Source organism: Phyllopteryx taeniolatus, chromosome 9, assembly GCF_024500385.1.
Source record: "Phyllopteryx taeniolatus isolate TA_2022b chromosome 9, UOR_Ptae_1.2, whole genome shotgun sequence".
In the NCBI taxonomy this organism is placed as follows: Eukaryota; Metazoa; Chordata; class Actinopteri; order Syngnathiformes; family Syngnathidae; genus Phyllopteryx; species Phyllopteryx taeniolatus.
Genome location: NC_084510.1, coordinates 15,074,413 through 15,100,627, shown reverse-complemented (window position 1 = coordinate 15,100,627; position 26,215 = coordinate 15,074,413). Strand labels below are relative to the sequence as shown.

General features: G+C 40.5%; 3 protein-coding genes across 6 annotated transcripts in view; 1 reads left to right on the top strand and 2 right to left on the bottom strand.

Annotated features, from left to right (window-relative positions):
• Positions 1 to 365: 365 nt before the first annotated feature.
• Positions 366 to 5,574, bottom strand: psma5 (proteasome 20S subunit alpha 5). 2 transcript variants are annotated; one of them, XM_061786211.1, is made up of 10 exons: positions 5,486 to 5,574; positions 5,169 to 5,219; positions 4,724 to 4,790; positions 4,495 to 4,621; positions 3,217 to 3,284; positions 3,042 to 3,149; positions 2,904 to 2,962; positions 2,721 to 2,823; positions 2,526 to 2,612; positions 366 to 697 (listed from the first exon to the last, which is right to left on the bottom strand). In XM_061786211.1, exons 2-10 carry the CDS (start codon positions 5,195 to 5,197, stop codon positions 620 to 622), a joined length of 726 nt encoding a protein of 241 aa, XP_061642195.1. In that variant the 5' UTR covers positions 5,198 to 5,219; positions 5,486 to 5,574; the 3' UTR covers positions 366 to 619. The 2 variants fall into 2 exon arrangements, with proteins under 2 accessions (XP_061642195.1, XP_061642194.1); XM_061786210.1 differs by having other exon boundaries at positions 5,435 to 5,542.
• A 1,363-nt stretch (positions 5,575 to 6,937) lies between these two features.
• LOC133484097 (matrix remodeling-associated protein 8-like) lies at positions 6,938 to 22,447 on the top strand. The gene is made up of 13 exons (XM_061786209.1): positions 6,938 to 7,021; positions 7,097 to 7,209; positions 8,011 to 8,037; positions 8,474 to 8,776; positions 10,807 to 10,908; positions 10,991 to 11,124; positions 12,275 to 12,454; positions 14,189 to 14,330; positions 19,949 to 20,107; positions 20,565 to 20,589; positions 21,595 to 21,683; positions 21,768 to 21,836; positions 21,903 to 22,447. The coding sequence occupies exons 2-13, from the start codon at positions 7,158 to 7,160 to the stop codon at positions 21,923 to 21,925; spliced, it is 1,305 nt and encodes a 434-aa protein (XP_061642193.1). The 5' UTR covers positions 6,938 to 7,021; positions 7,097 to 7,157; the 3' UTR covers positions 21,926 to 22,447.
• Positions 22,448 to 22,490: 43 nt separating this feature from the next.
• per3 (period circadian clock 3) overlaps positions 22,491 to 26,215 on the bottom strand; it is a 28,987-nt gene continuing 25,262 nt past the window's right edge. For all 3 annotated transcript variants that reach the window (XM_061786204.1, XM_061786208.1, XM_061786206.1), the window contains 2 exons: positions 23,839 to 23,989; positions 22,491 to 23,753 (listed from right to left, as the gene is read on the bottom strand). In XM_061786204.1, the coding sequence (XP_061642188.1) occupies positions 23,646 to 23,753; positions 23,839 to 23,989 (259 nt within the window). In that variant the 3' untranslated portion in view covers positions 22,491 to 23,645. The remainder of the gene's footprint in view (positions 23,754 to 23,838; positions 23,990 to 26,215) is intronic.

The following is a 26,215-nucleotide window of genomic DNA, read 5'->3' as shown; positions in this document are numbered from 1 at the left end:
TGTGTGTTATTTCCCTGCCAGAAAAGTTACCTGAATGTTACTGAACTTTAGAATTGTCTATACCACAAAACTGGATGTGTGTCATGGATGATCACCAATGCATAACTAGAACTTTGTTTTGACTACAGACAAAAACTTTCCACTGTAGAAGAAAAAGAAAAGTGAAAAATGTTCTTTGGCGTAGTATAAAGGACAAAACCGATAAGGAAGCCACACATAAATCAAGCTGCTCATGGGAGAAAGAGGCAGTTTTGGAGTTCATATCAACAGTTGAGTTGTGGCTGGAGGGTAGGAAAATAAAGGCATTGCATAGTGACAAACTCTGAAAGTACAGGGAGAAACAGTGGAGGGAAAAAAAACAGTCATTCAGTTGTGGAATACAAGTTTAATTGAAGTACTAATTTCTTAGAAAAAAAAAATACCCCACAACCCTGTTTTCTTCCTGCCATTCTGTACAGATGTTGATGGGCAAGAAGTCAATTAGCACATCACACAGACAACCTCTGATAAAATCCAAAAAGATCTGAGTGCAGCGAACTGAATGCGCTGATGGAAAGTTGTGTTTTGTTGCTGAAGCCAGGTGTACTTCCTGTTCTCTTGTGCCTGCACTGAAAGTCATCTAAATATCCTTGATCACATCTTCCAGCTCTTCTTTGGAGTACATGTGAAAGGTCTTCCCTGGCTCCACTGTTGCCAGCTGTAGAAATGAAAAACCTTCGTAAAACTCTGCATTGACATCCAAAGATCCATACACATTGTAAAATGAAGTTAATATTGCTTGCTGTATTTCCTCATATAGTGGCCTAGGGTGTCTATTTATTCAACTACAGAGGTATTGGCACCGACGGGGCTGTGGTATTCATTTGCAGGTAGGTCTTAATATGTACAGATTATTTCTATAATAATGGATTATAACTTTGTATCAGTTTTCCTGCAAATGATTATCAATTGATCTGTTTTTTATGGCACTTATGGTCCTTATCAAGGTCGCTGGTGAGCTAAAGCCTATCCAAGCTGACAGGACAAAAGGTAGGGTACACCCTGGATTCGTTGCCAGCCAATGGTAGGGCATGCAAATGAATAATCATTCCTAATACAGGTTAGACCAGATGTTTAAATACACTATACAGGGATCTCGTTTGATGTGTGTCCCGCGTCTGGGAAGCACAAAAATTATCAAGGATGCATAAAGTACGATCAATATGCATATTTGGACGCACGGTTTAGTACTCTGGCGTGGTGCTGGAAATCCGGCGTATGATTTTTTTTGGGACGAGACAGGACTCTAGAGTGCGACTAATTTGGTCGCATATGCTTCTTAATTTCTGAATCCATCCATCCATCCATCCATTTTCTGAGCCGCTTCTCCTCACGAGGGTCGCGGGCGTGCTGGAGCCCATCCCAGCTGTCATCGGTCAGGAGGCGGGGCACACCCTGAACTGGTTGCAGGGCACATAGAAACAAACAACCATTCGCACTCACAGTCATGCCTACGGGCAATTTAGAGTCTCCAATTAATGCATGTTTTTGGGATGTGGGAGGAAACTAGAGTGCCCGGAGAAAACCCACGCAGGCACGGGGAGAACATGCAAACTCCACACAGCCGGGGCCGGGGATTGAACCCGGGCCCTCAGAACTGTGAGGCTGACGCTCTAACCAGTCGGCCACCGTGCCGCCAATTTCTGAATCGTGCTGCAAAATTTTTAAAAATAAATAAATAAAAACAGAGGGTGCGTACCGTCGTTTGAGGAAGAAGAAAAAATTCTGCGACTTGAAAGCAGAAACACGATGGGTTTCATCGCGGTTTCTAGACCAATCAGAGATAGTGAAGAGCGGGGACCCTCCATCTGATTGGCCGTGTGGGTGTCTGTGTGCATGTGTCTGCGTGTGCGTTTGAAATGCAGGCGCTCAAGGATACAAAGCTTTTTTTCTGACGGCGAGCCGGTAGCTGCAGTTACAGAAAATTGAACGACATAAATGCAATTAGTTCCAAAGCCTAATGCCACCGCGACGATGTGGGAACATTTTAGATTCAAGCCAGATCAACGTGGCCATCTCGCTACCACCAACTAGCTAGTATGTCGAATTTGTATGGAGAGACAAAGACAACACAACTTAAAATCTTAAAATGACAAAAGCCATTTGAAACAACCATCCCATCCAATTTCTTCAGCTGGGAACAAAAAAAAAAAAACAGTGGGATATTTCCTGTTTCCCATAAGCTTGCAATTATGGAACCCTTTGCCCAACAATGCAAATATAAATGTGACTATGGGGCAAGTATGCTCACATTATATAAAGAATAGCGTTACTATTGCAAGAGATGTAGCTATTGAACATGTTGCAGTGTTTAAAGAAAGTCTGCAAACTTTTAAAAAGTAGTACAGTGGTGTTCAGTCACGTCGGTCTGTGCGGCGGGCTTAAGTGGATGTTGCTCTCGGCTCTTAATCGAGGCATGGTGTCTGTTAGAGCGGAGGCCACTTATTTGAGGAAATGGGGCATATGTTCAATTAAGGAGCACACACCTCAATGTTGGTCGCGTTGAGCTTTTCCTCCATCACCTGCTTCAGAATGGTGAGAGATGACTTGATGGCATCTTTTAGCGTCATGGACTACAAGATTTAAACACAAAAGGCAACTTTTAGTGACTTCCGCCCCAGAAAAAAATCTCCACAGCTGGGTTAATCTATTGAATAATTCCAGCCGATTAACAGCTCTACCTTGTGGTAGACTTCTTGCAGCGAGCTCTGTGCACCCTCAGATGCTGAGCCTATTGCCCGAGCGTCACACTGCACAAAGGTTCCTGAAGGGTCCATGTGATACCTGAATTTTAAGAAAAAGGGTCAACATGGCATTTTGTAATACTATATCTTTAATGTGCACAAATACTAATAGTGATGTACAATTGAGGTCCTTTTTCATCCACCCCTCCAAAAAGAAGTGCGACTCCAAATGGTCGACTCTGTAGTGGCAGCAGAAGAGACGTTAGAAGACACACTAACATCTCATATTTAGAACAGATAAAGAGCGAAGACACTGACCATTGCACCAGGGTCAGCATCCTCCTCCCCAAACTGCAGCGCCAAGTTGGACACCGCCTGGGTCACGCTCTCGACTGTCATGGTCTCATCGTAAGTGAACCAGTGGTTCTGTGAACAAGCATATAATGTAGATAGGCCACAGTGGATAAGCAAGGTAAGGTGCAGCCCTCCATACCTGTGTTTCCACTCGGGCTTTGTCAATTAGAGTCTTGGCATCAGCTATCAAGCCACTCATTGCACAACCTTTGAGGAAAGAAACAAAGCAGAAAAGATGTGATTATTAAAATCATTATTCATGCAACCTTACTTTCTGTATAAGGGATGTGTTTTCATGGATAAACGTGGTTCAGACTTTGTAGTCCCAGCTACTTGCAGATTTCAAATGTGAAGAATTTTTTTCAAAATGTTCAAATATATCGCTATATCTGCAAAGCCTACCACATAATGTTTTTGTTGAATTTCATCATCAAATAAGCATATTTATGCAGTACCCTACAAATCATTGTCATCAACTTCATCGTACTGCATGATTGTATACTCTAGAATGTGTTTAAGGAGTCTGGGAGTTATATTTTGGACTTCAAATTTAGGGAGGCGGGGCATTTTTAGGGATGGTGTGCGTTATTTGCAGATTTTCACTATGTTTTTGGAATGTAACCCCCATGGAAGATGGCTGTTTACTTTGATGAGAAAATAAACCATACAGTTGTCTCGAAATTACAATCTGGACTCCAACCAAAATCCATTTTCTGAACCGCTTATCCTCACTGGGGTCAAACCGTTCATGGACAGTTTTGCACACGAGACCTACACAAATCTTAAGAAGCTCAGTAAGCATCTAAAGGATTACCTCCAGTCCAAGTATGTTTTTGATTCTTATTTGGCTTCTTCTTCTTTCTTTTTGTGTCACTACATAAGGGTACCAGTGATGGCAAACAGGTGTGATGATAACTATAAAACCAGAAATTAACATGGTATATTAATCTCCACCTAGACCGGGCAATACAATACAGCTAAAGTGACAATGATTTGAGAAGATGTGGAGCCTCAACTCTAACACCAGTAGTAATCTCCAACTGCATCTAAATAACGTTTTAATTCACCATTATTGTTTTGAATTTTTATTTTACAGTTGCGAAGATTCTTTTTACACACACGTTTTATAAAGTTAAAAAGCAAGATTCATGATGGTGACTCAGCTTCTGCAAGCCATCATTTGCTCTTTTATATACACAGCACATTATGCCATGTAAGGGTGAGTAGTTTTAATTTAGTTTTATTAAACTTATTTTTCAATCTTTTATGATAGCGACAGTTCCACAATGGAAATTATTATTTGACTTTCCATTAAATCCTATTATTCTAAATTTGAACAAATCAAACAATAAATTGTCCACTGTCCTGCAAAAACTAGCTAAACGTAAGTGACATTCACTGAGGCATCTCAACTTACCAATGTGACTGTCGATCTCCACAATCTTCTCAATGCTGTTGGGCTCCATGAGCGGAGAGGTGATCCTCTTCTCCACAGCCAGACACACCCCCTCTGATGTCTGGATACCAATGGCTGTGGAGCCAAGCTTGGAAAACAGAATATAAGATTAAGTGATTAAAAGAAAACAGAAACGCTTTAAAGTTAAACATTGTGGAATATTTAGGAGGTCATTCAACAGAACACTTACTTTTATAGCCTCAATAGCATATTCAACTTGGAATAACCTTCCTTCAGGAGAGAATGTGTTGACGCCTCTGAAAAACAATGGACCAAGAGTGGTGATTATTATTAATTGCAAACTGTTACTGGGAAATAACATTCTGATTGAGATGTCACAAAAACGTCGAGTGCAATATTTTGTTGTCTACAAGGCCATGTGGAAAAGAAAGCCGTGTACAACGAAAGTGAAAGGAGATTGGTGCTGAATAGTTTCCTACGTTAGCTAAACATTACAAAACAGAGACACAGTTTTAGTTAAGATTGGATTTAACGCGACCACTTAAACATTAAGACTGTCGGTACAAACACAAGAAACATGACTGTGTTCCCTCTAGTTTGTTCACTAGTAGTAGCAACAAAAAGCAGCCAATAAATGACAAAGCAGTTTGTGTTGCAGCGTTGTTTCCACCAACCTGTCATATTCCGATCTCGTCAGGAACATCGTTCAACTTTGAACAGAGGATCTAGAATACAAACGATTAGGCCGAAATGAGAACATACCAACACTTTATAAAATTAAATAGTTGTAGACTAAGTTCGCCTTGACAACCGTGGCTAGCTAGTTAGCGGTGGAATTAAGCATGCTAGTTATCCCTCGCACATGAAATAAAAAACTATATAGATTTAATCATCATCAAATGATGTCCAAAGAGTACAAAATAACCAACGGAGTACATGCCTCTAAATCCTTGAATTTGGTAAGTTTTTGTTTATCTTGTGTGGCACAAACCCTTGAATGAGTTCGCTAGTTTCTGGGAATCGTTGAGTGTGTAACACCAGAAAAGGTCCGTGTGTTTACAAAAATGAATGGAACCTCCCTCTTTCTTTCGTTTATTGAAACTAGTTTGAGTATTGTTCAAGTTGATTTGCCACCAATCGACTAATCATAATTGTCAATTAATAGCTCGATAATGTTTCATGACATAAGATGAACATGATAGATTTTGATTTTTAGTGATGGCACAGGGTTACAAGAAAACTGTACAGTACTACTGTGTACGAAAACCCTGTTAAAGGATCCTCTAGTCTTGTGTTATGAATACGCTTCGGTGTAAGCTATATTAATAGATAAAAATCGTATTGTTAATAACTGCTACTATTTAACTTATTTTTTTATTATTCTTATGCAGGGCAACATGAACTCCACACGGTGGCACTATTACAGTAAATAAGAATACAAATAAACTTAGAGCGGTATAGAAGATGGATGGATGGATGGATACAATGCATGCCAGTGACTCACAGTCACGACCCCTGATAGAACAAGCCGAAAGTCACAAGAATAAGAATACAATATGAATATATATGGTGGTTTCATGGTACTGATTAACCCATCTGCCACACAGTCGAGGGGTTCTGGGTTCGAATCAGGAACAAACTCCTGTATGGAGTTTGCATGTTCTTACATGTTTGGTCAAATGAAGACTAAATTGTCCATAGGTGTATGAATGTGAATGGTTATGTGCCCTGCAATTAACTGCTAACCATACCAGGATGTACCCCCGCCTCTCGCCCAAAGTCAGCTGGGATAGACTCCAGCTCGCCGTGACCCAAATGATGACACAAGCTATAGAAAATGGATGGTTGGGTCATCCAACTTGGATGGAATAATAAGAAAGTGAGCTGGGAAAGACTTCAGCTCACTGTGGCCCAAATGATGGCTCACGCTATAGAAAATGGATGGCTGGATGGAATTATATCATATCTATATACAGTATTAACATCTCTGTGTCTGATTTGATCTAATCATAGTTCAAACGTTTTCCACCTGATGAATCTAACTGAAATGCAGCAAATGTTGAGAGTGAGTCGGAGCCCTTTAACTCATTCACTGCCAGGCCTCTCAGTTTGATACTATTGGTATATACATTAACTGCCTGTTAATGGCCGGAATGAGTTAATAGCAACATTTGCCTCATACTCCTGGCAACAATAGTCCAGTAGTCCTCTTTACAACAGCATTCGCTCTAAAACAGGAATACAGTACCACAAAGAACCAGCCTCACATTTCACCATTTACCAAAAAGGGATTTTAATGTGCTTCATGGCTTGTCTCACTGGTGTTACTGTAAGGGAATGATTAGGAGTCAAAAGTCAACAAATGAAAACAAACAAACAAAATACAAATGTACCCAATGAAACAAGCAGGATTTTCTCTGGCATGTCACGGGTAAAGTTCTGAGAGGAGGGGACTGCTTGTGTCAGGTTTCATTTCTCCGGGTGGAACGGTTCACCTTGGTTGTGTGCAAAAGTCTGCACTACTTCAGTTGGGTCTCGACACTAAAACATTGACAAGTTGGTGGATGAACAAACACAAGACTGATTGTTTTGTTTCTCACAGGCACATTATTTAACCTGGAAAAAAAACCCACACAGAATTGTTACTATCCAATAGAAGCAACATGAAGAGTCACCAGGAAGACATCATTTTTCAGGCTCTGCTCTTCATCCACAGTAAGTGTGACTGTAATGTCTTTATTTCCCTTTGTTGCATTATTACTGTGTATGGTATCAATTCCCATTGTTTATTTACTTATTAATTTATTCTCACAATCTCTTCTAAAGGGCATAGAAATGGTTTATTAATACGTCAATAACGATGTTTTAGATTCTTTATAACAGTCAAGGAGCCGTACTGTAATGTGCAAGACATTTGATACCATTTAATGAGATACCACTTATACTGTAACTAGCAAATGGTACAACAACAAAGATAAATGTGGGTTTATTATAAGAAAACCAGCAGAGAGATTTTGTTGTTGTTTTAATGACTTACATCATGACTTGAGTTTTAACAAACTCATTTTATAACTCTTGATGGTTCTAGTAAAACAACATACACACATGACAATTAAATACAAACATGTATTGTCAATTAAGTATATATTTTTTTATAAATCAAATTAAAATGCAGTTACAAAATGTATACATACAAAAATACGCTGTTCTGGCGCTCTCCCACATTCCAAAAATATGCCTGTTAGGGTCATTGAAGATTCTAAATTGTCTATAATGTGAGTGTGAATGGTTGTTTGTCAATACGTGCCCTGTGATCGATGGGTGAGCACTCCAGGGTGTACTTTGCCTCTTGCCCAAAGTCTTGCCAAAACTTTGTTTCTTCATGTAACTATAATGAATGAGTCTAAAGTGATTTAGTAAACTGTAGATTTCATTATTGGTAAGCGGTTTAATTATCCCAGCTCGCAAATAGCTCATTATGGCTGTCTAAGTGATTTAACTGTTTTTGTCTTTCAGTCTCTGTGGTCTATTTCTTCACTGCAGGTGTGTTACAGCCGTGTGTGTATGTGTGTGTGTGTGTGCGTGTGTGTGTGGTTTTTACTAGCGGTTTTTCAAAGTGCGTGATGTGGGTGTCATAGGAATTCAGGCGAAGCAAAGCAGCTAGAGAATAATAAGGGGAAAAAATGTTCTTTAAATCTGCTGACCAAACTCAACTTTAAATTAGTCATTTTGCTCTGTCTCCGTGAAAACTCTGGAAAGTAGTCTCGAGAAAATCGGTCCATGAGCATGTGTAAAACTGTACCATGTTCAGACAATAATACAAAAAGCAGTGTTATGTAATGATTTCAACTGGACTCATTACTGTCTGCCATTAATTTTCATAAAGGCCTTAAGGAAGGCTCACCGTCCCACACTTTGAAAACCCTTGATTTGTGTCAACATGCTTTCCTAACTGCATTTGTCCATGTGTGGCCCTCAGTGCAGGGCCAATCAGATAGCAGCAGCGTTGTAGCGGCTGGCTACAATGTGAGCGCCCCGGCCGGCTCCAGCGTAACGTTGCAGTGCTTCAGTGGTCGTATGGTGTGGACCAGGGACAACCTGAGGGACAGACAGAGGGTGGTCCACTGGGACGTTTACCGGGCCCATGTGGACCACGGCATGGAGAGAGTTTTGGACATGTACTCTGCAGGAGAGCAGAGGATATACAACTCCTACAACCTGAAAAGAGTTGGCCTCAGCCAGACAGCATTCAAGGATGGAAATTTCTCACTCGTCATCAAAGGTCACGCTCACACACTTTGATGCTTGTTTGCATTGTTGTGGATCTGTGAAGTGTGGTGCATTTAAGTACTATTTTGTAGTTCTTCAAATTGTCACTACTTACATTACTAGTTTTTGTCTGTGTGTGTGTGAGAGAGAGAGAGAATGAGAGAACTTTTTGAATGGAATAGTCGATTCAGCCATTTTCTATGGTGCTTTTGCTCATTAGGGTCACAGGTGAGCTGGATCCTATCCCAGCTGACTTTGGGCGAAAAGTGGAGTACACCTCGGACTGGTTGCCAGCCAATCGTAGGGGACATACAGACAGACAACCATTCAAATACACATTCATATTTATGGGAAATTTAGAATCTTAAAAGACCCTATACCATGCATGTTTTTGGAATGTGGGAGGAAGCCGGAGTACCTGCAGAAACCCCACGCAAGTATGGGGCATAACATGCAAATTCCACAAAGGAAGGCTGGGGTTGAGATTCAAACCGTAAACTTCAGAACTGTGGGACAGATATGCTAATCACTAGGTCACCGTGCTGTCTTACATTAAATATTTATATAGAGGCTACCCGTATACAGTACATCGTATATTTTTGAATGTAATTTTGTCTTTACTAATTAACTGTAAAACATTCAATATGGCGGATGACTGGTTAGAGCGTCTGCCTCACAGCTCTTCCCGGTTCAATCCCCGGCCCCGCCTGTGTGGAGTTTGCATGTTCTCCCCGTGCCTGTGTGGGTTTTCTCCAGGCACTCCGGTTTCCTCCCACATCCCAAAACCATGCGTGGTAGGTTAATTGACAACTCTAAATTGCCCGTAGGTGTGAATGTGACTCCGAATGGTTGTTTGTTTGTATGTGCCCTGCGATTGGCTGGCAACCAGTTCAGGGTGTACCCCGCCTCCTGCCCGAAGATAGCTGGGATAGGCTCCAGCACTCCCACGACCCTTGTGAGGATAAGCGGCTCAGAAAATGGATGGATGGATGGATGGATGGATATTCAACATTTTAACCATTATTAGGCCTATTACCTTTTTAATAATTCTATTGCTAACCTAATGCAAAACATTTGATTACATATAAGTAGCCTACAAATTTTCCATCGCTATCTTTGTTTATTGGATGGGAGAATTCTACTGCGTTATAGCAGGCACTTAGTGTCCATTTTGTCCTTTGAACTAAGCTTATGTTAACCAAATAAGTTTCCTTTGTCACGATCCAATGGTATCAATTTAAACTGGACCCAGAAGCAGGCACAGAAGTTTGTGGAGAATGGTTTATTGAGAAGGAATTTGGAATTAGACCTTTGAGGTGTCATGGCGGATCGTCGAGACAGGAAACGTGCGCGAGGCGGTGGCATGAACAGGTGGATGGGCTTGGCGGCGTGGTTGAAGAGGTCAGCAAGGCGGGGAACACGGAAGGAGCACTGATGACGAGGAGGAACATGGAGGTCAGAACAATTGTGAACAAGGCGGAGCTTACGTGCTAGTACAGAGCCAGTGTATTAGAGGTGAACGTTAATACTCTGGCAGAGGAATCCTGGATCTGGCAGGCTTAAATGCAGGTGATGATGAAGGCTGATTGACAACAGGTGCGCTGCCAAGGTGGTGCTGATTACTGGGAAGGGAGAGAGAGAGAGAGAGAGAGAGAGAGAGAGAGAGAGAGAGAGAGAGAGAGAGAGAGAGAGAGCGAGCGAGAGCGAGGGAGAGAGAGAGGCGCAATGCGCCAACAAAGGAACTACAGGGCATAGCCCATGACATCCTTGCCCCATTAAAAGAGCTGTATGAAATGTTTGCCTTTACAAAGATAACTAGAATTGGCACAGGGTAAAATTTCGGAAATACATTGTGGTCATCAACTTTGTAGTTCTAATTACTGTTTATTGTTTGTTTTTCAAACTGTGCTTCTGTATTATAATTCATTAGGTTGTGCAAGTGTACTTAATTTTGTGGCCTGTAAGTACACTATGTTTACAGATTGAATGTAACACTTTTTTCCCCTGAGTTTTTCCTAATACAAAATCATCTGTTGTTTTTAGATGTGACAATGAACGACAGAGGTCTGTACTCTTGTAACCTCCACCATCTCTACTGCCACTTGTACGAGACGGTCCGAGTGCAACTGAATGTCACTAAATCACGTACGTCACCGTCTTCAAGTCTGATGCGTAATATATTGATGCGGTAAACCGGGCCCGTGACCTTTTCTTTGCGCTCCTCCAGGCCGTAAAGAGCAGCGCTACTGGGATGGCCACAAAGCGGTGTACGTGGTGCTGCTGGGGAGCACGGTGGTGCTGCCGTGCATCAACAGGAGAAACGTGTGGACAGACTGGAGCAACGAGGAGGAGGATCAGCAGGTGGGTCTCACATCATCTTCGACATCAAGGGTGGGCAAAGTGTTCATCCGGCCCACTGAGCATTTACGAGGTGAGTCAGAAAAGCTCCAGGATTGGTGTCTTAAAAGAAATAGTATATAGTATTCCAAATTCAAACTACAAGTTTTCACCTTTGTAATCCTCCTGGAATCTAACACTTTCCCAGACTTCTCTGCCACGGCTTCACGCACTTCTCAAAGGATTCTTCCGGGATCCTCCGCAACGCTGTCGTGGGAGCCATATTGATATTATCCACGTCTTCCTTAATGACCCCCTTGAGCTTGAGGAAAAAGAAAGAGAAAAAATCCCACAGAGCCAGGTTGAGTGATATTCTTCTTGGCCAGGAACTGTGGGATGCTCAGGGCATTGTGAGTAAGCACATTGTGACGGTGACCACAAGTTGTCCTGACACAACTCTCGCCTCTTCTCGCGCACTGAACGAAACAAACGCCGCAGCATCTCTTCGTATACGTGCTGCTCTATCATCAGACCCACACTAAAGAAGAAAACTATCTTTTCTGAGACCAGGCCTGGAACTTTTCTGATGCACTTCATGCATTATCAAGAGTCCTGTTATGTTTTTGGGATTCATTTAGCAGTTTTTCCCTATTTGGTTGATTAAAGTCTATTTAATCATTTTTCTATGAATTTATCACATTAAGCAATTGTTAAATATATTGTAAATAATGATTTTAAAAAAACTCAATTGTACATACTGTGAGTGTGTGAAGAGTTGTTTGTCTACAGTGTGTTCCCTGCCATTGTTTGGAGACCAGAACAGAGTGTAGCCAGTCTCTTGCCTGAAGTCAGCTGGGATAGTCTCCAGCTCCCTTACGACCCTAGTGAGGATATAGAAAATGGATGTTAGCACGTTTAATTTTTATTCATTTGATTAAATAATTGGTTCATAATTAAATGAATATAAATAATGCAGTTGAAAATGAGATACTTATTTAATTGATAAAATACAATATTTTGCAGAGTTTACATACACATTTTAAAGTTTGTATTTATTTTTACCTCATCTACAAATTACCTGACCCATCTGTCTCTAAATGTGGCCCTTGAGCACAAAGGTTTGCCCACCCCTGTTCTATAGAAGGAGGGTGACTGAAAGATTTGCGATCCGCAGGTGGTCCACTGGGACCGTCAGTCCCCGGGAATCCACCACGATCGCGCAGACCGCTTAGTGGACCTTTACGCCTCAGGGGAGCAGCGTAGCTACGGACCTTCGTTCCTCCGGAGGAAGATGAACATCAGCAACCAGGCCTTCTCGGAGGGAGACTTCTCACTAAGCATATCTGATCTGCAGGTACAGTACATTTTGTATGGTATGTGTGTGTAATCTCACAAAGAAGCAGACAAGTGTGTGTGTGTGAGAGTAGTCATTTAATATAGTGGTGAGGAAGTCTAAACTTAAATTTACTTGAATAACTATCCATGTAGGACACCACAGTGGTGAGCCAGTCTTCCTCACAGGCTTGAGGTTCGAGGGTTCGAATCTTGATTCTGGTCTACCTGTGTGGAGTTTGCATGTTCTCCCCATTTTTGTATACATTTTCTCTGGCGACTCCTCTTCCTTCCACATTCCAAAAACTTGCACGTTAGGTTCATTCAAGACCCTAAATTGTCCATAGGTGTGAAAGTGAGAATGAGCGCTAGTTTGTTACCATGTGCCCTGCGAACGACCGGTGACCAGTCCTGGGCGTACCACGCCTCTAGCCCAAAGACAACTGTGAAATGGCTCCAGCTCACCCGCAACCCAAATGAGGACAAGCGATATATTGAAAATGAATAGAACAATAAATATCAACATACTCGTGGTATTCTCGCAAATATACTATATTACTAGATTTAATACATTTTCACAAAAATGTAGCATTTTTGGCATTTATCGAGTTTATTATAGTTGCGTTTTACTATTTAGTACAGTGGCCTGGAAGTGCAACACAAAGTAACAAATTGTAAAGCACATTTACATTTCAGAAAACACATTAACAAAAACCGAAATACTTTTACATTTCAGAAAACACAAAAACTAAATCAGAAACACTTTTACAAAAGACGAAACAAATTACAATTGAGACAAGCCGGAAAGGAAACGTCCAACATTATTAGGATTGCCACGCATTTTCCTGGAAGGACACACCCTGCTCCAATATTACTGGCTGCAGTACACGTGCCACAGCATTATGATTGTCTGCTGTATCCCGGTAGGACACACTCCACTGCTTCCAGATGGGAAAAGAAGTATGGCGGCGTTAATATAAATGCCATTAACCATAAACCCTGTCGAACACTGTGCAACGTGGTCAAATGTAAGTGTTTCACAATTTGTTATATTGTTTTGCACTTCCAGGCCACCGCAATTTACAGTGGTTAATCTTCTTTTATACTTGTATGACAATTACAGTATGTTACAATGTTACTTAAAAGGAGAGAGAGATTATGTCAAATACAGGATATAGCACTGATTCAAAGACAGACTCTCTCCTCCTGATCACTTTTTAAGTGGACGACACTACAAGCATATGTGATTTTTGTTTCAAATACCATAGTAACAGTACATTTTTGGACACATATACAATGTTTCCAGAGTCTTTTCCTTATTTATGCAGCTCTTGTGAAGTCCAATTTTATTGCACCATTGAGGCAGGTATTGCATTAACTTTAATGAAGTGGAACAAGAATACCAAAACAAACGGTACGTCATGTGTCTGGAGGCGCTTAATAAACGGCTCTACGAGCCATTTGCAAGCCCGTGCAATGCTGCAATGACCAACTAAATAGATTAAAGCATTTTTGCCCCAGTTTGGGTCCTGAACCACCGTTTGGGAAATCCTGCTTCATGCCATACTTTAAATTATATTATTTGTACTGTAGTTCGCAATATGCGCATATGGATGTTTAGAGTTCCATGAAAATTACAGGCCTTCTATAGAGACTTCATCCATCTTTACACTGTTGGGTTTATACACAAACTGTATGTAATAATGGATTTGTTGACTCTTGAACTTGATTGTTTATACGTGTGTCGACTGTTTAGGCCACTGACCAGGGGGTGTACTCATGTCACCTTCATCATCATTACTGTGGTTTGCATGAGAGGAGACAGTTTCAGGTCACAGTGGAACCACCGGTGATTCACGCCACTGTCCCAGTCAAAGCACTGCCCAGTGCAGACAAAGGTAAACTATTATTACTGTACATTTATTATAAGAATTTTTTTTTCTCTGTTCTAAAAAAAAAAGTACTTTCATCATTCAAAAAAGAAGCCTTGACTTTAATTAATATTTTGATATAAACTAGTTCCATACATTACTATTACCCTTTACTATGTTTATTACAGCCCAAAAAAATTAATTGATGCTGAATCAGCAAATATATTTAAGAAAAAATACTGTACAATTGCATGGAACTGTTTGATAGAAATATTAGGTAGTTTCTTTTTTCAGATAACAATTAGTTAAACACAAAAATGTATACATTATTTTTGGGGGGAGGGTTAACAAACCATTTAACAGAAAGGTATGAATTAAAATAAACCAAAATTCAAAATGAATGTTGTGAAAAAAAAATGGTCATTAAAAAAGCAAGTCTCATGGTATGTTTACTAGGGTTTTTGTAGGGACTTTCCTGATTGGCTGAGATATATCACATGGCTCTGCATTCAATTTTGAACTACCATTTAAGTTATTAAAAAAAAAAGAAACAAGTATTTACCCTCATACTGACCCTGAAAATCGAAGTACAGTAAAAGTGTGTGTTCACTCCCTTTCACTCTCTCTGTCCCACACACACACGTCAGTGTTAGTGCTTTAACAGGCTTGAGCTAAAACTATAATGAGTATAATTATGAGCAAAAATAAAAAAACTTCACATCTGTTCTTTGCCTCCTTTTCTCTCTCTCTGACAAACTGCTGTGATTTCAGCTTCCATCTTCTCAAGATGAGAAAGTCCCTTTTTCTGCTTGTTTCATTTGTTTTACTTGCTTTCTCAGTAGTCTGATGCCAATTCCCCAAAAACCGCAAACGCACCACCCAGTCACCATGTATAAGGCCTCGCTTAACCGCCCCTAAAACCGCCTTTTTCATTGCGGACTTTTAATTGCCTCCTCTCATTGTGAGTCTGTTTGTGTATTTGTCTGTGTGTGTTACAGGAAGTGGTGTTGTTTTTAGTGTATAAACCACATTCTTAATTTCTTAGCATAGGAAAGAAGAAGAGAGGAAGAGTGAATGCAGACGGTCTGTTTTGAGTCCTAGCTGATAATGGTATTTGTATAAATGTGGCAAAATCATTGAGAAGGTTTTGGAGAAATTCCTATGGTTAAATCTGTGTGTGTGTGTGTGTGCTAATAATATGATCTCATTCCAGTGGAATGTTATCCACAGGAGTTGAAATCCATCTCTGCCCTCACAATTAATCCTCTCTCAGAGCTACAGAGGAACCGCCAAACTCCCTTTAAAAAATGTTTTTCCACATATGATTTAATTATAATGGAAAAGTTTAATTTCCCCTTACGGGATGATAAGAAATATAAATAAATAAATAAATCCGTTCCAAGGTCAAACATAATTCCTTTCCAGGCAAGTAGAATGTTAACATTTTTAACTGTCATAAAAGTGAAACAATAAGTTAACCACATTTAATAAAGAGATAAACAATCAAATGTGTGCTTGCCTACGGGGTGAAAAGATGTTGCATTGCATATACAGTGCACATAAAAAGTCTACACAACCCAGTTCAAATGTCAGGTTTTTGTGATAAAAAAAAAAAGAAACCAAGAAAAATAATTGAAAAACCTTTTCCACCATTAATGTGACCTATAACCTCTGAAACTAAATGATTTTTTAAAAAAAATATTTTTTTAGGATTTCGACAGGGTAAATAAAACTAAACAACTGAGATATTGTGGTTGCACAAGTGTGCACACCCTTTCAAGTTCAACCTTGTCTTCATCAGACTATAACATCATTTTCCTACAAGTGTTTGAGAGATTTTGTTATGGTCCAGTGAAACCAACGTTTAATTTTTCAGCCATATTCCAAAAGCTATGTTAGGTGCAAACACAACACTTCTCATTATCAAAAGAACCCCACACCTACAGTGAAGCCTGGTGGTGGCAGCATCTTGCTTTGGGGATGTTATTCTTCCACTGGAATTGGGGCCTCCGCCTTAGACAAGGTGGAGGGAATTATGAACAGTTCAAAATACCAGTTAGCAGAAAACCTTCAATGTCAGGAAAAGTCTACTAGAACATCTGAACTTTATTTGGGGTTAATAAGAGGCACTTTTAACAGTGGCAAATGTGCGCTGACTCCCATTTAATAAGATTTTGAATGTAATTGCTTAATTCTGAACACAGCCACATCCCAGCTGTAACGTGTGAACACTTGTGCAACCACATTGTTGTTTATCTTTACATTTCCTTTCAAAAATATGTTGTTTTTTTCAGTTGAGCTGTACAGGTTATAGATCACACAAATAGTGGATAAATCTATCTTGGTCTTATTTTTTTTTATATCACAAAAACCTTTGAACACACATGTAGACCTTTTGTATCAACTGTGCGCAGCCAACTTTCCCTTCTTATTCTTGTATTATCATAGGTGTACACTCATGTCGCATTTCCACTGCACTTTACAGTACCAAATCTACTGCATATGTCAGTTGTCCGCTTCAAGATTGTATTATGGGAGAATTGAGAAAACCATGCCTTTTGAATGCACCTGTCAGAATAAGACATGATACACAGCAACAATGGAGGGAACAATGACAAGTGGTTAAAGGAGACATTATGCAACTTTTTTTTTCTTTTTTTAAAGCATTTCAAACAGTTCCCAGGTGTTTTTAATAAAATGTCTGAAACTCCTCTGTCAAAACAGACAAATGATGAACAATTACAGCCACTTAATATCCATTTGTCACGCTGGTTGAAATCACTCAGTTTTGGGTCGCAGTTCTGTCTCATGCAAATGCCAAGTCCGGCTTTCGTAACCATGACTACCAGAGCTAGGGCATGCGACAAAGTGAGCAGCTACTACATTTAGCAACTTTGTGGCTAAATGTAGCTACTTTTTCAACCCCTATTGCATTTTTTTTTTAATAAAGCGATGAAGAACCAATCTAGCAACCTTTTGTGGTATCATTGAAGACTTCTTGAGAGTGTGAGACTCCTTCCAGAGCAGGCGTTGGTCCCCCCGCCGCCTCCAGACAACAAATAATTGGCGCTTGCGTGAAGCCCCCTCTGTATAATTTAACCATAATCCAAATTGGGACGTCCCAATTCCATAAAATTAATAACGGTTCACTCAGAGAAACATTTTTAGATATAGGCAAATCACAAATTATTTACTTGGTAACATTTACTTAACACAGCTGACTTTCTGGTCTTAACTCTGCTGTTCTTTGATTATTAGCAATAATGTTCTGAGCAGATGGTTCCATGATTATCATCGCATGTCTGTGGTGGGATATTTGTTCAGCCTTCAAGTTTTAGAGGCATAATAAATGTTTCCTGCATCTTTTGGTTAAATTCCAGATTTCACAACCTAGGGCATTTACTTTAGGAGGTTCAAATGTATAATAATACCATGGTACGTTGGACCCAAATGCACAGAGATATGTAAAAGCTGATCATCTTATATCCACCCCCCCTTTCTCTGACTGTCTGCTGCCATGTTGACTTTGGCTGCCATGGACAGCATGGAAGGCTTACCGGACTTTTTTTTTTTTTCCCCCTCTGAAAAATCCCACATGCTAAGGTTTATTTTCCTGTCTTCTTTAGTGAGGAAAGTATTTTTGGTTGGAAAAAGGGAGGGGGGGGGGGGGGGGGGGGGGAGTGCCGAATTTTTTATATGTCTAACAGCTGGTGAAAAACCGACAGGGGAGGGAGAGTTGAATTAAGGAGAGAATAAGATGTAGGTCATCTCTCCTTTCCTTCATCCGCCCATCAGAGGAGCAGCGAATCCACAAACATATACAGTCTGTTGCTCTCACAGATCAAGTTAGGGGAATTAGGGAAAATAATCAAAAGGATCATATTTGGAAAGCTCCAAAAAGACAAGCAGGTCAGTACAGTATGTCTGTGTACAGCCTTCCTTCACAGGCACTTGCCATTTTTTACAGTTTTACTGCAGAGAACAACAAGTCATATGGCATGACTGTTTGCTTTTGGCTCACATATGCTGAGTGTTAACTTCTTAACCTCATGCCAACCAGCTATTTAGTCCAACTGGAAATGAGCTCACTGTTATAGTACAGTCAATAGATGTGCACGTTTGCAGAACAAAGAAGACTTGCTATTGCATATGTTTGGACTAAAATACTCTCGTGATTTAAAAAAACAACAACAACAAAAACGGTGACTTTAAAGCAGGGGTGGGGAACCTACACAGTGTGGATTGGGCCCAAACTATAATAAATACAGTATAATGGCACTAGATAGAGCGCAAACCTCCACCAAGGTTGAATTGGTGAAACAAAGTCAAAAAACAAGGTTTTGTTTGTTAGTCCATCCCTTTATGTCACCAGTGCACTTCTTAGTTTACAGAGGATGGCATGAGATATCATAACTGTGCCATTTTTGTGACTTAACCAGTTAAGAGAAAAAATGTATTCCTCTAACAGTGTGAAAAAAATGTTTTTGTCCTTATGTTAGTTAGGAAGCTAGTTCCTGGTTTACAGAGAATGGTAAAATATTTTTGGGACATGACCCTAAACTCTCTTGCACTGCTCAATTGTGACTGGAAAAGCGCTAAAAACTAAAATCCTCCAACAATTAAAAAAAATTTAATTGTGGTGCGCTGTATTTGTTAGTCTGTCACTAGAGCTTTTACGACAATCCAAAGACACATGAAGCTCACTGAAAGCTTATGTGAAGCCACATTACGTGACAAGTGGAACTATACTGACCGACCATGGTTGCTTTCGGCACTTTATATAGTAATGGTAAGACACTTAACTTTGGAATAACTTCCATCCATCCATTTTCTGAGCCGCTTCTCCTCACGAGGGTCGCGGGCGTGCTGGAGCCTATCCCAGCTGTCATCGGGCAGGAGGCGGGGTACACCCTGAAATGGTTGCCAGCCAATCGCAGGGCACATACAAACAAACAACCATTCGCACTCACAGTCACACCTATGGGCAATTTAGAGTCTCCAATTAATGCATGTTTTTGGGATGTGGGAGGAAACCGGAGTGCCCGGAGAAAACCCACGCAGGCACGGGGAGAACATGCAAACTCCACACAGGCGGGGCCGGGGATTGAACCCGGGTCCTCAGAACTGTGAGGCTGACGCTCTAACCAGTCTCCACCATGCCGCTTGTAATAACTTGTTTAGCAAAATAATATTAGGATATATATATATTGGATATATTTAATATGTGGCACAAACAAACAAAAAGATAAATCTCATATTTGATAAAAACTTGCATCTCACTCTAAAATACTTGATGCCTCCGTTACTTTTGGTGATATTTGACCTCTTAAGTAGGCCCACCATCGTATACAAATTCCAAATGGATATGAGCCTTATAATATGCAAATACACGTTACGTATGGAGATCTTTCGCCATCTTAACATTTTCCAGTCAACAATTTAATGATTGACATTTACTTAGACTCCACCTTTTGCATCGTCAGGCAGGGGCTGGGGGCTGTTATTTGTGACTCAAGAAAAGACTTCAAAAGGGAGAAAATAAATTCATTTACCCGCATTTGTATCCATTCTGGCGGTTCTGGACTTGTGATGACGCACTGCTAGATTGAGCGATGAAACTCAAGGTTATTTTCCTCACTTTTCAGACGCCAACAAAGTGGAGTCACCGCGGGTCATCAACGTCGTCTTCCCCGATCACAGACATCACTTTCTCCTGCCTCTGGGCTTCGTCCTCACTGCCTTCCTCCTTTTGGCGTTCGTCGTCCTCATCATCATCCTCATCACACGCAGACGAAGAACAACAGGTTTGAATTAAACTGTCATTATCATTTTAATAAAGTAAAATAAATGTGCCTGAATAGAAATATAGGAATTAATACAATTAAAATGAGGTACAAGTATTAACTGTAGTAACTAAAACAAATGTAATAATTTCTACACTTTTACATCACATGCTAGCAAAATAAAATATGATACAATAATATATTCAGAATGAATACAAACCCAGAGAGAAATTAATGCTCAGTTTTGAGTAACAAAAGGTATTGATGTAAGATTTCCCTGACACCTTTCAGCATTATTGTACATTAATGCTGTACTGCAAAGGGAAAAAATAAAAATAAATAAATAAAAAATAATAATAATTCTAATCCATCTTTTGTATTTGTTCTCATAAGACTGTGCACTAATGAAGTGGCTGGTGATTACAGATCAGTAGATGACACCGAAATTCTGTTTCTCACTGTGATGTTCTTGTTGCAGAATCATATTCAATGGAATCCACGAGGTATGTACTTGTTAAGACACATACTGTACACACATGATCAATGTGCACTCCTTAAACCAGTGTTCCCAACCACTGTGCATACCTGTAAAATTAATTGCCCTTTAGGTGTGCCTCAGAAAATGATCAATTTTCACTTTTTTTCCCCCATTTCATTTTTAGGAAAATGATTTACTACAAATAATGTAGATTTATTGATCTCTCTCTACCATTAATGTATAATGACAGGCAAAACAATTAAATACCCCATTAGATGGAGATCAGCTGATCTATGGCATCGGGCAGGAGTGTGGGGTTGGAGCAGCTCAAACACGTGATGTGAAAATACCATTTCAAAATTTGAAAACATGAGAATCTTAAAAATGAACTCTAAAATGCACAGGCAGCAAGTGGAGGGAGGCAAGAAAATGAGTTTTGTGCTCTCTCTAGGTGTTCCAATTAAGAGGCAAATGGCAGCATTTTGAACAAACTGGAGACCTTCTTGGATATCCTTGAGATCCAGCTGAAACTAAGCTTAAGTACTAGCACAATTCAGCACACTATAGAACGACTGTTTTACAAGATGTTCCTGCTACTGCCTTCCACTGGACCCAGAAGTGTTCCTAGTGCAGCACAGTAGCTTACTAATGTTTTATTGCATACTAGCAGACCAAAAGCAGCACTAGTAGTGGAAAACGTTTTACTATTAAGACAATCGTTCTACTAGTGGATTCGAGTTGTTCTACTAGTGTGCTTAATTGTCTCACTAGTGAGGACTAGAAGCATACTAGTACATGGTCCTTAAGATAGATATTAAGGGTATCAAAAAAATGCTCAATGAGCTTTCCATAGTGACTGACCAAATTGTATGACTTGCTTAATGACTTTTTTTTTTTTTAAACCCAACTAATGACTGGACTTTCTTGGTTTTTGGCCACAGTGACTTGGGACTTGCAAGTTAAGACTTAAGATAGAATTTACTGAACTGACTTATTCCCATCTCTCTTAAACACAAAATCTCTATATTAGATCCAACAGAAGTCACAGCAGCTCAGATGAGTTTGAGATGGATGTTGCAGAGGCAACGCTGACCGTCAGGGAGCCGGACGACAGGCTTGGTGAACGGAAAGGAACCCAATAAATTTAGACCAACTTGAATTTGAGTGCATGTACATTTACACTTTCTCTCATCCATTTTGAAGACTTCAAGAACAACCTGCTGAAAGAGGTCAACATGAACACACCAAGCAAAGTCATTGATCTGGACAAAGGTAACATATGCAAAAAGAAAAGCATGAAATAAATTGAAATGAATCTGAGTGTTTTAACCCTTGTAGAGATGCAGAAGTGTCGCAAGTGAGATAAGTGACAACGGGGTCACTGGCTGGTCCAGAGGCTGCTCATCACGCCCATACTCCTGGGAGTTCTGGCAGGGGAGACTCCACAGAGACACGTGTTTGTGTTTGCCAAAATTATTTGTTGTTACATCCAAACAACACACAGACCCACGCTCTCGTTTTCTAAAGACACAAACACAATGAATGTATTATTCATCATGTCACGTCGTAAATCCACGATACTACAAGGTACCACAGTGCCACCTTGATGCTATTAAAAGCAGGTGCAGTACTGTATTTTAAATGACGCCTGACTCAGTTGTAAAATAGCAAATGAACGTTCTATTACAGCTTTGATATATCTGTCAAACTTGCATTCTGTTTTGTTCTGGACTAAAGGAACATTGAAGGGCTACTTATAGCGTATACTGCTCTTTGAAAATGTAGCTGTACAGTATATTACAGTAACAATAGAAGCAGTACATGCCTCATTATGCTTGATTTCTTGTTTTGGACATTAAAAAATAAAAAAGATTTTTTTTTTACTGTAGGTTATTCATTGATAAGCAAAGAAGCTTACTAAAAATCTTAGACATCATATTTCATTTATTCATTCCTTTGTGTCACAAACAGTCCCTGAATTCAAGACAAATGGCTTTTATACACTGAAGTTTTGTGAATCTCTCTCCTACGAAAACATGATACTGTTCTATATAATCTCAGTCTAAAATTGGTAAGAAAACCAGGTTGGTTTTGCACAGATGGGCCACTGTTTGGAAGGAAGCAGCAGTCACGCAGTCACTTAAGAGTGGCAGGAAACTAGCTACAACATTCAGAGTCGAGTGGAAACACACACACACACAAGAAGGAATATGTCCGTAATCCTAGCACATGTACTTGGTATAGTGAGTTTAGGATAGGGCAGGATTGTTGAGGCGAGAAAGCACATAATTCGGGCGCTGTAGATTCTTGTTGAAATGATCATCATAGTGTATCTGCTGTTGTTTGGGAGTCCACATAACACAACGGACGTCTCAACGACAGACAATCAAACAATATGGGATACACAGATGACACTCCAGCAGCAATTGAACCAATAAGAGCATTATTTGACAGAAAGCAGCACATCTTTGTATCCAGACAAACATCTCAAAACAATCTACCATGTGTCCTCCATGATATGACATTATGTCACTGAAGGAGTTAATGTGTACACCATGTACATTAAGTGCTTGGTTTGTGTTGGGATTCACAAACTGGGGCAGCAATGTCTTTGTGCGCACAGTGCTCATGTTCAGGGGACATTTACAATGAGACCCACTTCCTAAAATAGTCTTTCAACTTGTATTCCATTGTCACTGAAGTGTGTCACGTGTGTCCTGGTACTTGGACCAGTATGGTCTTTGTCCTGTCACATGGTCAAACCTGACCTGCTGGCGCAGTGTGCGTGCACAGGGTTCATGTTCAGGGGGCAGCAACCAAGCGGCCTTCTTGAAATACGCATCTGGTAGCTGGAGGATATACTTACAAAACAACACGGAGAGGTATAATAGTCATGGTCCCATGACAGGAGTTACTTTAGGCTGACCCAGCGTAAATACCTGTAAAATTAAATGTCAGTATCTCTTGCCCCCTTTACAAATCTAGCTAGACTAACGCACAGAGAACAAATTCTCTGGCCTGATCAGAAAAGATGCAGGGTGGGAGTTGTCGAGGGTGGATAGTACTTTGGGGTCACAGCTTTCAAGTGTCCACAATGGAGTCCGGCTCCAGGACCTCCATAGGGGAAGAGCTGTCTGGGGGCTGAGGTGAATGGGCCACTCCTGCACTGGCGCTGCAGGTCACACAACCCTGAGGGACATGGGGGGCACAGTCACGTGGATGTCTGGGTGAGCGGCAGAAATTAATGACCGCGAGATAGTGTGCACATTCCCACCTGAGTGTCTATCTCTTGTGGGATGGTGTGCTGCTGAATCCAGGGATGGACAAGGGCCAGTTCCTCTCGCTGATCGTGGGTGAACCAAGGCTGGAGAGGCTGAAGCGCTCGCAGCTTCTCCCTGTCCTCAGCCAACACCTCAGTCTGCTCCCTGGAGGAAATAACACCCAAAAAGAATATATATACAGTGAAGCTTCTAAAAAAAACAACAGCAACGTGTTCTGTGACACTGATTGGCTTTCAAAACCAATTTTCCCATAACACAATTTAATATTCCTTTTAGCCTCAAACAGTTGCCATCATAAAAGATTTATTAACGATACATTAATCCTCTGCATATTCAGTTTAAAAATTCGCAGATTAGTTTTTTTTCCCCGTGTAACCGAACCTCAGCTATTTTCTGAGCTCACATATTTCCTTTTTTGCTTTTTGAGGCATCCACAAGATAGCACCAACGCTAATAGGAAAGTAGTAATTGGTGTCAAAGAAGTATGATGATGAAATACATCTCAACTGATTAAACACAACACTAGTTTTAATGCTTCCATTTTTCATGAGCTGAACTCAAAGATCTAAGACTTTTTCTGTTTACGTAAAAGGCCTATTTCTCTCAAATACTGTTCACAAATGTCTAAATCTGTGTTGGTGAGCACTTCAAGATAATCCATCCACCCCACAGGTGAGGCATATCAAGGTGCCTTAGTGTATGTTATGAATGAATGAACACAGGTGCATTTTATTGATGAGATTTTGAATGCACAAAGATGCGGTGATGAGATCCTGAGGCCCATTGTTGTGCCATTCATCCACGAACATCACCTCATATGACGTCCCCATGTTGCAACACACAATTCACACACAATTCCTGGAAGCTGAAAACATTCCAGGTTCTTGCATGGCTGGCATACTCACCAGACATGTCACCCATTGAGCATGTTTGGGATGCTCTGGATCGGCGTATACGACAGCGTGTTCCAATTCCTGCCAATCCGCAGCTGTCGAACAGTGGACCAAAATTGCACAGGCCACAAAATAAATTCCGGATCAACTATCGAAAAAGATGTGTTGCACTGCGTGAGGCAAATGGTGGTCACATTAGATACTGACTGGTTTTCATACCCCCCTGACCTTTCCAATACACTAAAATTGCATGTTTTAGAGTGACCTTTTATTGTGGGCTGCCTAAGGCACACCTTTACAATAATCATGCTCTCAAATCAGCATCTTGATATGCTACACGTGAGGCGGATTGTTCACCTCAGGTCACCGACACAGATTCAGATTCAAACTACAAACAATGACGGATTGGTTCTTGATTGACAAATTGTATTTTTTTACGTGTTGCAAAGCAACAACACACACCAGAGTCCTTGCATTTTCAGTGCATTTATTTTTCATATCCAATCATCTGTAAGCCATTTTTTAAGGGTAATGTAGAAAAAATAGTTCAAAATTAATTAGAAGTATTTGGGGATCATAGTTTGTGGGAGCAGTTCAAATTATTACTATAGACAGTTAAACATTTTTAGGGAGGCCGTCAACTTACGATGATTTTTCATTATTCACGGCACAGCTCGCTCCGTGTCCCCTGGGAATAGCAGTGTTAACTGCACATAACACGTAACAGTGTAATAGCAGATGATTTAATAGCTATATAAAGGCAGTCAGATTATTATTATTTTTCAGACATGTAAACACCAAATGCATGAAAAAGGTGACAAAAAAAATAAAACATTGTAGGTGGGGTTCTGGGGGGGATCCCCCGGGGCCCCGCAGAGATTTTTATTTTTTTATTTTAACATAAATTAAGCAATCTGGAAGACTGAAGAGTACAATAAGGCAAAATAATAATAATAATAATATCCATCCATCCATCCATTTTCTGAGCCGCTTCTCCTCACTAGGGTCGCGGGTGTGCTGGAGCCTATCCCAGCTGTCATCGGGCAGGAGGCGGGGTACACCCTGAACTGGTTGCCAGCCAATTGCAGGGCACATACAAACAAACAACCATTCGCACTCACAGTCACACCTACGGGCAACTTAGAGTCTCCAATGAATGCATGTTTTTGGGATGTGGGAGGAAACCGGAGTGCCCGGAGAAAACCCACGCAGGCTTCGGGGAGAACATGCAAACTCCACACAGGTGGGGCCGGGGATTGAACCCAGGTCCTCAGAACTGTGAGGCTGACACTCTAACCAGTCTCCACGTGCCGCATAATAATAATAATAATAATAATAAATTTCTTCACGCATAAAAACCTATTTACACCGCTTAAGTACATGTTGATGTACAAATATAAGATTAAAATTAAATCTGCCTCATCTCTTTGCCTTTTTGTTCTGGCCTCCAACTTGAGCCAGGCCCATCTCCACCTGC